At 45.5% G+C, this 12,793-nt stretch overlaps 1 protein-coding gene across 1 annotated transcript; it reads right to left on the bottom strand.

Moving 5' to 3' along the window:
- Positions 1-998: 998 nt before the first annotated feature.
- Positions 999-3,688, bottom strand: LOC127621122 (calcium load-activated calcium channel). The gene is made up of 7 exons (XM_052094584.1): positions 3,515-3,688; positions 3,317-3,394; positions 3,144-3,203; positions 3,016-3,062; positions 2,811-2,878; positions 2,330-2,474; positions 999-1,595 (listed from the first exon to the last, which is right to left on the bottom strand). Exons 1-7 carry the CDS (start codon positions 3,582-3,584, stop codon positions 1,497-1,499), a joined length of 567 nt encoding a protein of 188 aa, XP_051950544.1. The 5' UTR covers positions 3,585-3,688; the 3' UTR covers positions 999-1,496.
- Positions 3,689-12,793: the final 9,105 nt, after the last annotated feature.

The raw sequence follows: 12,793 nt of genomic DNA, 5'->3' as shown, positions 1-12,793 counted from the left end.
ACTTTGGACCTGTTAAAACCAATCAATCATCGCTTGAATGTAACAGCTAATTTGAGTATTGTTGCTGACCATGTGCATGCTTTCATGGCCACAATTTACGTCTAATGGCTACTTTTAGTATGATAATGCACCATGTCATAAAACAAGAACACTGTTCTTCAGTGGCCTGCCCAATCACTGGAGGTGAATCTAATAGAACATCTTTGGGATGTGGTAGAAAGGGAGATTCACAGCATAAATGTACAGCTAAGACATTTTCAGAAATTGTATGATGCAATCAAGTCAACAAGGACAAGAATCTTAAAGGGATGTTTCCAACAGCTTGTGAAATCCACACCACAATGATTTAAGGCTGTTTTGAGAGCAAAGGGCAAAGCATTGCCATTACCCATTCTTAATATAGTGTTCCTAATAAAGTCAGTGAATTAAAGTTAGCTCAGTGACTAAGTTTCTGTTTGAAGTCCTAAAATTCTATGTAAATATTCTATGTATAACATTATCACCAGGAAATGTCAGAGAACTACAATTTAAATTCTGCATGCAAACACAACAGCTAAATAACAATGAAAGCTAACTTGAATATCCATTACATAAGCATGTGTAAACAGTGTACTTTTTCAGCACCTATTAAAACATGTCCAAGGCTGCATTTTACAGCAACTAGAGGCTGCTACATTGAACATCTGTGCCCATAAAAAGGAACAGTATCTGTAATTTTATGGAGGAACACTGCAGAGCAATTGCAGAAGGCTTAGCCCTTAATAATATACTCCAAATTGCAAAAAAATGACTTGGAATAAAAATAATAATAAAAATAACCAACTACATTATTACATTACTAATGTAATTATTCTCTTTACTTAGTCCATAGAGTTAAATATAAAGTTTTGTCTTAGTCTTAAAATATAAAAATTTAAAACGAAGACTAAAGAAGAAAAAACAAGTTCTAAACTCAAAAAAGTAATTTATTTCACATAAATAAAACATACACAAAGATAAACATTCTAACAATTCAGGGGGTACACAGTAATCAACAATTTTATTAGTCAATGAACAAAAATTAAACATCCCGGGATCTCAATATTAATGTTATATTTATTAGCATGTCTTGTAGTTAATCATAAGATAATAAATTACAAAATATTTTTAAACCTCTGATAAACAGATACAGTAAGTTGACTTGTAAATGTACTTGAAGCATTTACAGAAATGCTATTAATATGAATTTACATTCATAACTGTTTACTCAATATTGTTCAGTTAAAAACTTCTGACTACATATAACTTATAAATGTAGTAATTTACCTAAAACTAAAAATGGGAAAAAGCAAACAAACAGCAAAAAATAAAATAATAAAAGACTGACAATTCTATGACTTCATTGGTCACCACAGATATTGGTAGCTGCACAATCTGACAAACAAACTCTGTTGTTCACACAATGTACAGCAGAGGGTGTCCACTTCCTATGTAGGGATCTCACTGTGTACAAATATTTATGAAAACTTGGCAGCTTGTGGAGGTGGTCCTAAAAATCCTCCAGCCTGTTTGGTGGCTGCACGAGAGGGAGCGAGACCAAGCATCTTCTGGATATTCTGTGGGTACACATTTATTCAGTGGTAAGGGTTAGTACATGCATTACATAAGGCCCTGTTTACACCTGGTATTAAGATGTGCTTGTGTAAATGGGGTGCAAAACATTTGTAATTGGATTACTTCTTGTATTTGTACTTTAAAAAGTTAATCCATCCTAAGTGGCCCCATACAGGAAAGGACCGCCTATTCACCTGTCAATCAACCACTGCATTAAAAGAAGTTGTAACGTAGTCAATGGAAAGGAGGCGGCGAGAACCGGCTTGTCGATATAAATCATATTTTAATGATAAACTTAAGACAAAACACACATGACGGACATGTCCGTAAACTAACTAACTCTCTCACACAATCCTCCACAGTCGGCCTTTATCCCTCTCGGAGGCATAATTAGCCTGATAAGGGTCCGGGTGTGTATGATCACAACCTCTGGCCCCGCCACAGAAGTGTTTTAGGCCACCTACACACTAGAGTTTACGCGGTATCAGATAATGCTACAAATCCATAGATTTTAACAGTGCAAATGAGTTTGTAAGAATAACGCTACAGCATGCGAGCAAAAGTTGAGAATATTCAAACTTCTGCTTCAACGCACTCTGTCATAGACATCTGTTGACCAATGAGAATGTCAGATGCAAGTCTACCCTGAATACGAACCTTCCAGTTATACAGTCATAAACCCAGAGACCCTTCCATTCACTGATTAATTAATATGTAAATAATAGCTAAAGATTACCTGTCTAATTGACATGGTGCACAGGATGTAGAGGAAGATGAATGAACAATCAGTGTAATCTTCACCAAGTAGGTTGCGGTGTGAGAGGCCTTGGATATAGGATAAGGGGACAAATGGAAGCTTGGCCACAACACGACCATCAAAGCTGGATTGAGAAACACAAAAATAAGATCTTAAGGCACAAAAGTTAAATAGCTGTCCATATCACACAACTTTAGCAAATCAAAGCAGGTATTACTGAACAGTGATAATAAAGTGGTGTGTGTAATGTCAAACAAATCTTTTTATTTGTATAGCACCTTTCACAACACAAATCGTTTCAAAGCTTTACAGAAGATCAGGCATTAACTGAAGATAATAATGTAATACCTATAATGTCTTAAAGAGTCATTGTTGTGTAGTTTAATCAAATATGATATTGAATTGTGTTTAAAAATAAGTAATTAAATAATAATTGTATTTAATGTGTTGGCCAACATACATGGAATTGAACATGCCCATCAATGCAGTGAAGCAAAAGCCAATGGCAAACATCGACTTCATCCGTACCTGCAATTAAAAATGTATCTAATGCAATACTATTTACAAATAGGCTACAACTTGCAAGATTTATCATTATAATAAGAAATAAAACATATTAAGTAATCATGAATTCTAAAATAAATGAGTAGAAAATATTACAATACCATGGACAGGTCTCTGTTATTGTTCTTGAGTTTCTCCTCTTGTCTCTCTGTTGAAAGCAATATTAAAGTCACTCTTCACATTTTTTTCCCCGTGAAAATTCGCATAAAAATTCTGTATCGTTTCTCACCAATTTTTTTCTTCTGCTGACGCCCAGCTGATTCAGTAATTGTCTCTTTCTTTTTCTCCACTAGAACAAGTTGCACAATTTTAAACCATTGTCACATGGATTAAAGAGACGCCAAGGACACAGAGATATAGACACTGTACAACGAAAATGCATCATTCGTTTAATTAACTTACGTTTTTTACTTTGTTTTTCAACCTCTGCCTTTAGTCTCTTGTACTTGTCTGTGCGGTATACAAGAGCCCATGTTATTCCTGTAAAAATAGAGCAAGGAACCCCGTTATATATGCAATGAATATCTGCTTACACAGAGCTAAATACATTCGCTTAGTTCTATCTGACAATTAAGGCACTTGAATTTACGTTTTACTTACCTTCCGCTAATAATGCCGTGCAAATAGATATAAACACAATCAGAATCGTATCTGCAAACATTGTGCTCATTTTGGAGAAAGTTTTACGATTGTGATTATGTGTTAAATCTCAATACTTTTGGTTCAAACACACGCTCGAGTGAACATCAGCGTCAGCATTAAAACGGTGACATCATCCATGTGCGTCCAAGTGTGTGCTCGAGTTCCTCGTGGGTGCTGAATTTGGTTGCGCTACGAGCTCATGACTCCTACTAGTGGCAGTGACCCAATATTGATTGGACATGAACGAACGACTGATTCAACAAAATGCAAGCCATAAGGGATGCTTTTCTGTAATTCATACTGGTGGACAACTCAACTGAAATATTGCTGTTAATAGACTCTTCCTTAATTAACAGATACAATTACTGTTTATTAGTCTACTCCACTCTACAAAATGTCAATGTAGGTACAGTATCCAGGATCTACATATGCAAGACTCTAGTGTATGTTAATATAGAAGGAATGTACAAAAACATTCCAAAACACAGTCTGAGGTGAGGGATTGATTAATTGGTGTATTAAAAGATGTTTGTTGATAGTGTATCAGCATTGTGTACACTATGGAAATATTTTAAAGTGATGATAGTTAACCCAAAATGAAAATTCTTTCATAATTTACTCGCCCTCATGCCATCCCAGATGTGTATGACTTTCTTTCTTCTGTTGAACACAAACAAAGATTTTTAGAAGAATATGTCAGCTCTGTAGGTCCTTACAATGCAAGTGAATGGGGAGTACAATTTTGAAGGTCCTAAAAACATATAAATCAGAATCAGCTTTATTGCCAAGTATGCTTACACATACAAGGAATTTGTCTTGGTGACAGGAGATTCCAGTGTACAACAATACAAAAACAGCAGCAAGACATAGATAATTAAAATACATAAATAAATAATTATACACATACACTCAGACACACAACTTCATACATACCCACATACACACGTATTGCAAATCTATTACAAATCCGTTATATAAAAAACACAAATGTAATGGCAGAAGTGGATATGTTGGATAATATAAATAGACTTAACTGTGTATTGTACATAATTATTGCTCAATGGGGAAATTTTAACTGTTCATGAGATGGATAGCCTGAGGGAAAAAACTGTTCCTGTGTCTGACGTTTCTGGTGCTCAGAGCTCTGAAGCGTCAGCCAGAAGGCAACAGTTCAATAAGGTAGTGGGCTGGGTGAGTGGGGTCCAGAGTTATATTACCAGCCTTTTTCCTCACTCTGGAAGTGTATAGTTCTTGAAGGGGGGGGGCAATAATCCTCTCAGCAGTCCGAAATGTATACTCTGTGGTCTTCTGATGTCCGATTTCATAGCTGCACCAAACCAGACAGTTATTGAAGTGCAGAGGACAGACTGCTGAGTAGAACTGTATCAGCAGCGCCTGTGACAGGTTGAACTTCCTCAGCTGGCGAAGGAAGTACATCCTCTGCTGGGCCTTTTTCACAATGGAGTCAATGTGTGTCTCCCACTTCAGGTCTTGTGAGATGGTAGTGCCCAGGAACCTGAATGACTCAACTGCTCCCACAGTGCTGTTTAGAATGGTGAGGGGGGACAATGTTGGGGTGTTCCTCCTAAAGTCCACAATCATCTCCACCGTTTTGAGCATGTTCAGCTCCAGGTTGTTTTGATTGCACCAGACAGCCAGCCATTCAACCTCCTTTCTATGTGCAGACTCATCGTCATCTCGGATGAGGCCGATGACAGTGGTGTCATCTGCAAACTTCAGGAGCTTGACAGAGGGATCCTTGGTGGTGCAGTCATTGGTGTAGAGGGAGAAGAGTAGTGGCGAGAGCAAACATCCCCGGGGGGCACCAGTGCTGATGGTACAGGTGGTGGAAGTGAATTTTACCTGTCTTACAAGCTGCTGCCTGTCCGTCAGAAAGCTGGTAATCCACTGACAGATAGACATGGGAACAGGGAGTTGGTTTAACTTAGTCTGGCGAATAGCTGGGATGATGGTGTTGAAAGCCGAGCTGAAGTCCACAAAAAGGATCATTGCGTATGTCCCTGGTCTGTCGATGTTGCAGGACATGATGCAATCTCATGTTGACTGCATCATCCACAGACCTGTTTGCTCAATAAGCAAATTGAAGGGGACCTAGAAAGGGTCCAGTGATATCCTTCAGGTGGGCCGACACCAGTCTCTCAAATCTCTTCATGACCACAGATGTCAGGGCGACAGGTCTGTAGTCATTAAGTCCTGTGATTTTTGGTTTCTTAGGGACAGGGATAATAATTGAGCAGCATAAAAGCAGCATAAATGTTATCCAAATGACTCCAGTGGTTAAATCCATGTCTTCACAAGAGATATGACAAGGGTGGGTGAGAAAAAAACCGATATGTATGTCCTTTTACAATAAATTTCTTCTTTGTTTTTTGGCAATTCACATTCTTCCTGCATATCGCCACCTGCTGGGTAAGGAGGAGAATTTATAGTAAAAATAAGAATTTTGAAAATATAGATTTAATAACTGGAGTTGCATGGATTACTTTTATGCTGCCTTTGTGCTTTTTGGAGCTTCAAAGTTCTGGCCACCATTTACTTACGCATTGATTGGACATACAGAGCAGAGATATATTTATAAAAATCTTCATTTGTGTTCAGCTGATGACAAAAAATTATTACACATCTGGCATGAGGGTGAGCAAATTATGAGATAATTTTTACTTTTCGGTGAACTGTTCCTTTAACTTAGAACAGTGTTAATGTGAGAAACTGGACTATGTCCTTGTGTGTCAATGTAAGAATATATAAGATAGAAAAAAATGCTGTTGATTAAATTAACAAGAAGCAATTCAATGGTAGTGCACACACAGAACGACTCGGTTACTAACGTAACCTCGGTTCCCTGAGAGGAGGGAACAAGTATTGCGTAAGCTGCCGTGCTTGTGCTTGGTCAGTCGCTTCAGTCGATTGAACCTAAAGAACTCTCATGACAGGGCGCCTAATAGCCTTGGCCATGCACATCTTGGCGGGCTCTGAGCGCGCGAGCGCGAAGCGCGCTCATTGGTTGCGCGTTCAGAGCTGTCTGCTGTGCAGCTGCAATGCGTTTTACATAAAGACTTCAATATTTCTCGAGAAACTGAGTTTTCCCATAGCGTAAGCTACTTACGCAATACTCGTTCCCTCCTCTCAGGGAACCGAGGTTACGTTAGTAACCGAGTCGTTCCCTCTCGAGAGGTCTCTCCTATTGCGTAAGTAGCTTACGCTACGGGAACACCATGCAAAACGCCGTGTGTGCTGACTTCGCTCTATAAAGCCAGAGGCAGATGCCTGAGCCTTTAAGCAAAGTGATTATTCAACGAGCCGGCCAACGGCGAGCTATATAATGGAATAATACAGAGCACCTTTGCCCCAAGGTGGCCCATGGTGGGGCGCTCATTGTAAAAACACAAGCACATATCTTATGTACTGATTTTTCGTTTTACTGATATGCATAAAAAACCCTCTAAGTCAGTCAGAGACGGACCTTATAAGGGAGGAGATAATGCTCAGCATATACGTACTCCAATCCATACTACAGTCAGGCTGATAGAATGTTGGAATGCAATGAGGGGACCTGTAGGTTATAAAACCTGATAAATGTTGAAGGCGAGGCCCAGCCTGCTGCCGCACAAATATCCTCAATGGGTATCCCACTTGACCACACCCACGAGGAGGCCATGCTCCTCGTAGAGTGAGCTCTGACGCCTAAGGGGCATTGAAGGCCCCTGGCTTCATAAGCCAGCGCTATAGCATCTACTATCCAGCGCAATATTCTTTGCTTTGAAACTGCGAGACCTTTAGTGCGGCCGCCAATGCATACGAATAACTGTTCCGTCTGTCTGAACGGAGCAGAACGTTCCAAGTATACTCTGAGCGCCCTGACCGGGCAGAGTAAATTAGTGTCATTTTCGTCTGCTGGAGACGATAGCGCTGCCAGAGATATCACCTGTACTCTGAAGGGTGTGGAGAGCACTTTAGGAATATACCCGTGCTTTGGCCTAAGGACAACTCTGCAGTCGTTAGGTCCAAATTCCAAGCAATCAGCGCTTGATGATAGCGCGTGCAGGTCGCCCACTCTCTTGACTGAGGCGAGTGCCAGCAAGAGCGCAGTCTTGAGCGAGAGCTGTTTAAGGTGCACGGTTCGGAGAGGTTCGAACGGGGCACTCTTGAGTGCATCCAGGACCGTGGCCAGATCCCAGACCGGTACCAAGGGGGGGCGAGGAGGGTTCATCCTCCTGGCGCCTCTTAGGAAACGAATGATTAGGTCGTTTTTCCCTAATGAGCGTCCTTTATCAGGATTGTGTGACGCCGCTATGGCAGCCACATAGACTTTGAGCATGGAGGGTGTGCGGCCCGCCTCCAGCATCTCTTGCAAAAAGGCGAGTACACTTAGTATCTCGCACGATTTGGGGTTCAAGCTCTTGGTATCACACCAGTCACTGAACACTTTCCACTTTTGGGCATATAAGCACATTTCATATTGCACATTTCACCTCCCTGATCCGACTGATGACCTGAGGTAGCATCGCGATCAGGGGAAAAGCATACAAGGGGCGGCTTGGCCAGACTTGGGCGAGCGCGTCCATGCTCTTTGAGAAGAAAAGAGGGCAGTGCGCATTTTCCCTGGAGGCGAAGAGGTCGACCTCTGCCTCGCCAAAGTTTTGCCATAACCACTGAACCGTCAGGGGGTGGAGAGACCATTCTCCTGGGAGAACTTTGTCTCTGGACAGCATGTCCGCTCCCTGGTTCAGGACGCCTGGCACATGCGTTGCTCTCAGCGAGCGCAGGTTGTGCTGTGACCATAAGATGAGCTCCCTGTCCATAGAGTGCAGGGAGTTCGACCTGAGTCCACCCTGGCGATTTATATATGATACTACTGTCATGTTGTCCGTTCGGACCAGGACGTGTTCGTTTTTCAGGTACGGAAGCAGGGCTCTGAGAGCCAAGGCGACCGCTTTCATTTCCAGACAGTTTATATGTAGGCGCTTTTCCGGGTTTGACCAAAAGCCGGAGACAGGCCTGCCCTTGTAAAGGTCCCCCCATCCTATTTTGGAGGCATCTGTCGTGATCATTTTTCTCCGTGTGTTCACACCCAGACTCACGCCGGTTTGATACCAGTCGACGGCCTTCCAGCCGTGATTCGCTCTGATTAAAAAGTGGCCCGAGCGCCACGCGTGAGTGGGGACACGGCTCTTGAGCCAGCGTTGGAGAGGACGCATGTGCAACAATCCTAGCTGGAGTACAGCTGATGCCGAGGCCATGAGAATGAGCATCCTTTGAAATCGTTTGACGGGGGCGCGCGCGCCCGCTCTGAATGATGTTGCAAGGCGCCGAATAGCGAGCGCGCGCTCTGATGAGAGGCGCGCCGTCATCTGCACTGAGTCTAGCACTATTCCCAGAAAAGAGATATTCTGGCTGGGGGATAGCACGCTCTTTGCAAAATTGATTCTCAGACCCAGGCATTCTAGATGGCTGATAATCCAAGATCTGTGTGTCGTTAATTGACTCTCTGATTGTGCTAGAATTAGCCAATCGTCGAGGTAATTCAGTATTCGCACTCCCCGCTGTCTCAGGGGGGAAAGTGCTGCGTCCATACATTTCGTGAATGTACGGGGGGCCAATGATAGGCCGAATGGTAGTACTGTGTACTGGTATGACTGTCCCTCGAAAGCGAATCTCAGAAATGGCCTGTGATGAGGCACTATCGGAATGTGAAAGTAATCGTCTTTCAAATCCACTGATAGAAACCAATCCCCGGGGCGAACTTGCGCGAGGATATGTTTGGTCGTTAACATTCTGAACGAGCGAATCATTAAAGCTTTGTTCAGATGTCTGAGATCTAGGATGGGGCGGAGGCCACCGTCCTTTTTCTGGACGAGAAAGTAGCGGCTGTAAAAACCCGCCTCACTCATAGAGGGAGGAACAGTTTCTATAGCACCCTTCTCTATCAGTTTGAGCACCTCGGTGTGTAGAACATGTGAAACATCTTTCCTCACTTTCGTCTCGACCACCTCTGAAAAGCAGGGTGGTCTGCGAGCGAATTGAAGCGAGTAACTGTTTTATTATGTTCAAAACCCATTTCGGCATGTCGGGGATTTTTTCCCAGGCTTTTGCTCGCACAGATATGGGCTGAATGCTGGCTGGGGGTGTGTCGCAGTGACGTATGGGCCCTGCCAGCGAATTGCCTTGGGCTAACACTGAGCTTACAGCTCTCAGAGGCGCGGGAGCGCGCTGAGCAGCTTTGTTGAGTGCCGAGTGCAGGGGTGCGTGTGAGATTACAGGCACGTATGCTATCTCCATAATGCTCGCAGCATGAGCTAGAGAAATGTTTGAAACTGTATAGACAGTGTTTACGGGTGGGGGTGCATACATTGTAATAGGCACGCGCTCCACTTTCATAAAGCTTCCCGTTCTTAGCGGGGAGTTTCTTGGCTCGCGCGTTGCATCTGTGATGCTCGCGGCATGAGTCAGAGAACTGTTTGAAACTGTATGGGCAGCGCTTATGGGTGGGGGTGCATATACTGTAGTAGGCACGCGCGCCACTCTCATAAAGCCTCCCGCTCGCGGCGGGGGGTTTCTGGCCATGCATAGCGTGTGTAGGGGTGCATGCATGACAGCAGGCACGCGCGCTACCTTTATAGTATTTCCCGCTTTTACTGGGGAAGTGTTTATAACTGTGGGAACAGTGCTTGTGTGTAGTGGTGGATACATGACAATAGGCACACGATCTACCTTTATGGTGCGTCCAGCTGGAGCTGGGGAAGTATTCGGCACTGTTTGGACAGTATTGATATGTGGGAATGCGCACTTTAGTGTGGACATGTGACCCCTTAGTGACACAAGCAGAAAATGACTCTTTTTGTGATTTTTGTGTGTCGCCGTTAAAACGGCGTTTGATTGCAGGTGAGCGAGTTCTGTGACTGGCCCACTGACTGCTGTACAGACATTTCCAGCCGCCTCTAAGGGGACTGGGTAATGTTTTACACGTTTTGGAGAGAGTGGTCCGGCTTTTGCGAGACACGCACTCTCTCTTTTTCTTCCTATGGCTAGGAAGACTTACGAGGCTCCGGGTTCAGCACGATCTTGGGCCGAGGTCCCCGTCGCTCAGGCGGCTGCTTTCGGTTAGCGGAATGCGAGCGGCGTCGAGCGTCTGTTTCAGGTCTGTTTTTTGGCTGAGAGACGGGAGGCGCCGCTCTGGCTCGCTGTTGCTGCTGAGGCGGTCTCTGGCGGCTCTGTGCCGAGCTGGAGCGCTTGGGCAGGAAGTGACGCATAGCCTGCGAATCCTTCCGAGCTTCAGTGAAGCGTTCCGCGAACTCTCTTACCGCCGGTCCGAACAGGCCGCTTGGAGTGATAGGCGCGTCGAGGAATGGCGCCTTATCCGCGTCCTTCATCTCTGTTAGCGTCAGCCACAGATGGCGCTCAAGGACAGTCAGGTTAGCCATGGCCCGGCCGATGGATTGGGCGGTGGCCTTTGTGGCTCGCAGGGCTACATCAGTGGCGCTGCGCAGGTCCTTGAAAGCCTCAGGTTCAGGTCCAGACTCGTCCATGGTGCGGAGAAGTTTGGCCTGATAAACTTGCAGAACAGCCATGGAATGAAGCGCTGACGCAGCTTGGCCGGCGGCGGCGTATGCGCGACCGGTGAGAGCTGAGGTAGATCGGCAGGGCTTCGAGGGATGAGAAGCTTTGGCTTTCCATCCAGCGGTGGAGGGTGGGCACAGATGGTTGGCCACAGCCTCCTCGAGGGGCGGGGTTCCCTCGTAGCCTCTTTCTCTCACGCCGTCTACCGAGGAGAGCGAGGAAGAGAAAGAAGGCTTCAGGCGAGCAGAGTGCGGGGCTTTCCACGACTTTGTGAGTTCGTCGTGAACTTCGGGGAAGAAAGGGGAGGGTCTCTGTCGAGGGGCCTGCCGGCGCCCCTGTAGGAACCACTCGTCCAGCCGGCTGCGGGTGGGTTCTTCCGGAGAAGACCAGTCGAGCCCGAGGTCTTCCACGGCTTTAGAAAGGATGCGGATGATCTCCGAGTCCATGCTGGTGCCCGTGCTTGTGTCCGCTAATGTCGACGGCGCAGGGTCGAAGGCCGAGCCCGGCCAGTTGTCGGATGCAGCATCAATGGAAAAGCTGTCATCTTTTTCACCGTCGTCCCCTGACGCGCCGAACGAGACGAGACCCACCGCACTGTTGGAGGGGTGCTGGTCCGCCTGCGTGAAATGGACTGGCGGCGGGGAGTTCTTGGGTAGTGGTGAAGCACGCGGGGACTGGCCCGGCGTGACGTCACTGAAGTCCGCGTGCTCTGGCGGCCTCTGCGAACGGCGCTTTTTCTTGCGCGGCTCGAACAGAGGGGACGACAGCACGGTGGTAGCAGGCTCGTTCGCGGTGAAGGCGGCGAAGCGAGCGCGCAGCTCGGTGAGGCCCAGGGAGTTACATTCGGGGCATCCGCCTCGAGTGAGAGCAGCTTCTACGTGGTCGGGTCCCAGGCAGCGAGCACAGATAATGTGATGGTCCCCGTCAGGAAGAAGGCCTCTGCACGAGGCGCAGGTGGAAGGCATTTGGAACAACGCCTGGAAATTGCTCTTTTACTAAAATACAAAAGCGTCGCAGAGGCGAACACTTGCAAAGTAGCTTAGCAAAAAAGGATATCAGGGTGATGCGCGCCGGATGGCGTAGCAGAAGGCTTTGAAGGCGGCTGAATGTGCCGGCGTCCTCGTAGCAGTCCTGCTGTAGGCTTGTCTACGGCGGGCGAAAAGACTCCAATAATCCGGAGGATCCAGCGAAGAGAAGGTCTTCGCTGAAGGAGATTAAATCTAAAGAACTCTCATGACAGGGCGCCTAATATATAGCCTTGGCCATGCACATCTTGGCGGGCTCTGAGCGCGCGAGCGCGAAGCGCGCTCATTGGTTGCGCATTCAGAGTTGCCCCGTCATTGGTTCGAGCAAGTTGCCGCAGCACAGCCAATGACCGAGCTGCCTCGCTCATTGCTGTCTGCTGTGCAGCTGCAATGCGTTTTACATAAAGACTTCAATATTTCTCGAGAAATTGAGTTTTCCCATAGCGTAAGCTACTTACGCAATAGGAGAGACCTCTCGAGAGGGAACCAGAAAATACCAAGTAGTATGCAAAGCACCACACTAAAGTAAAAAAATAGTACCATGGTATTTCCATGGGTTTTGGACATGGTACCATGGTAATACTATGGCTTTTGGAAATAATATTAAGTATCTTGGGGTAACTTTAATATATAT

This window comes from Xyrauchen texanus, chromosome 27 (genome assembly GCF_025860055.1).
Source record: "Xyrauchen texanus isolate HMW12.3.18 chromosome 27, RBS_HiC_50CHRs, whole genome shotgun sequence".
Classification (NCBI taxonomy): domain Eukaryota; kingdom Metazoa; phylum Chordata; class Actinopteri; order Cypriniformes; family Catostomidae; genus Xyrauchen; species Xyrauchen texanus.
This window is presented reverse-complemented; position numbering and strand designations above follow the sequence as displayed.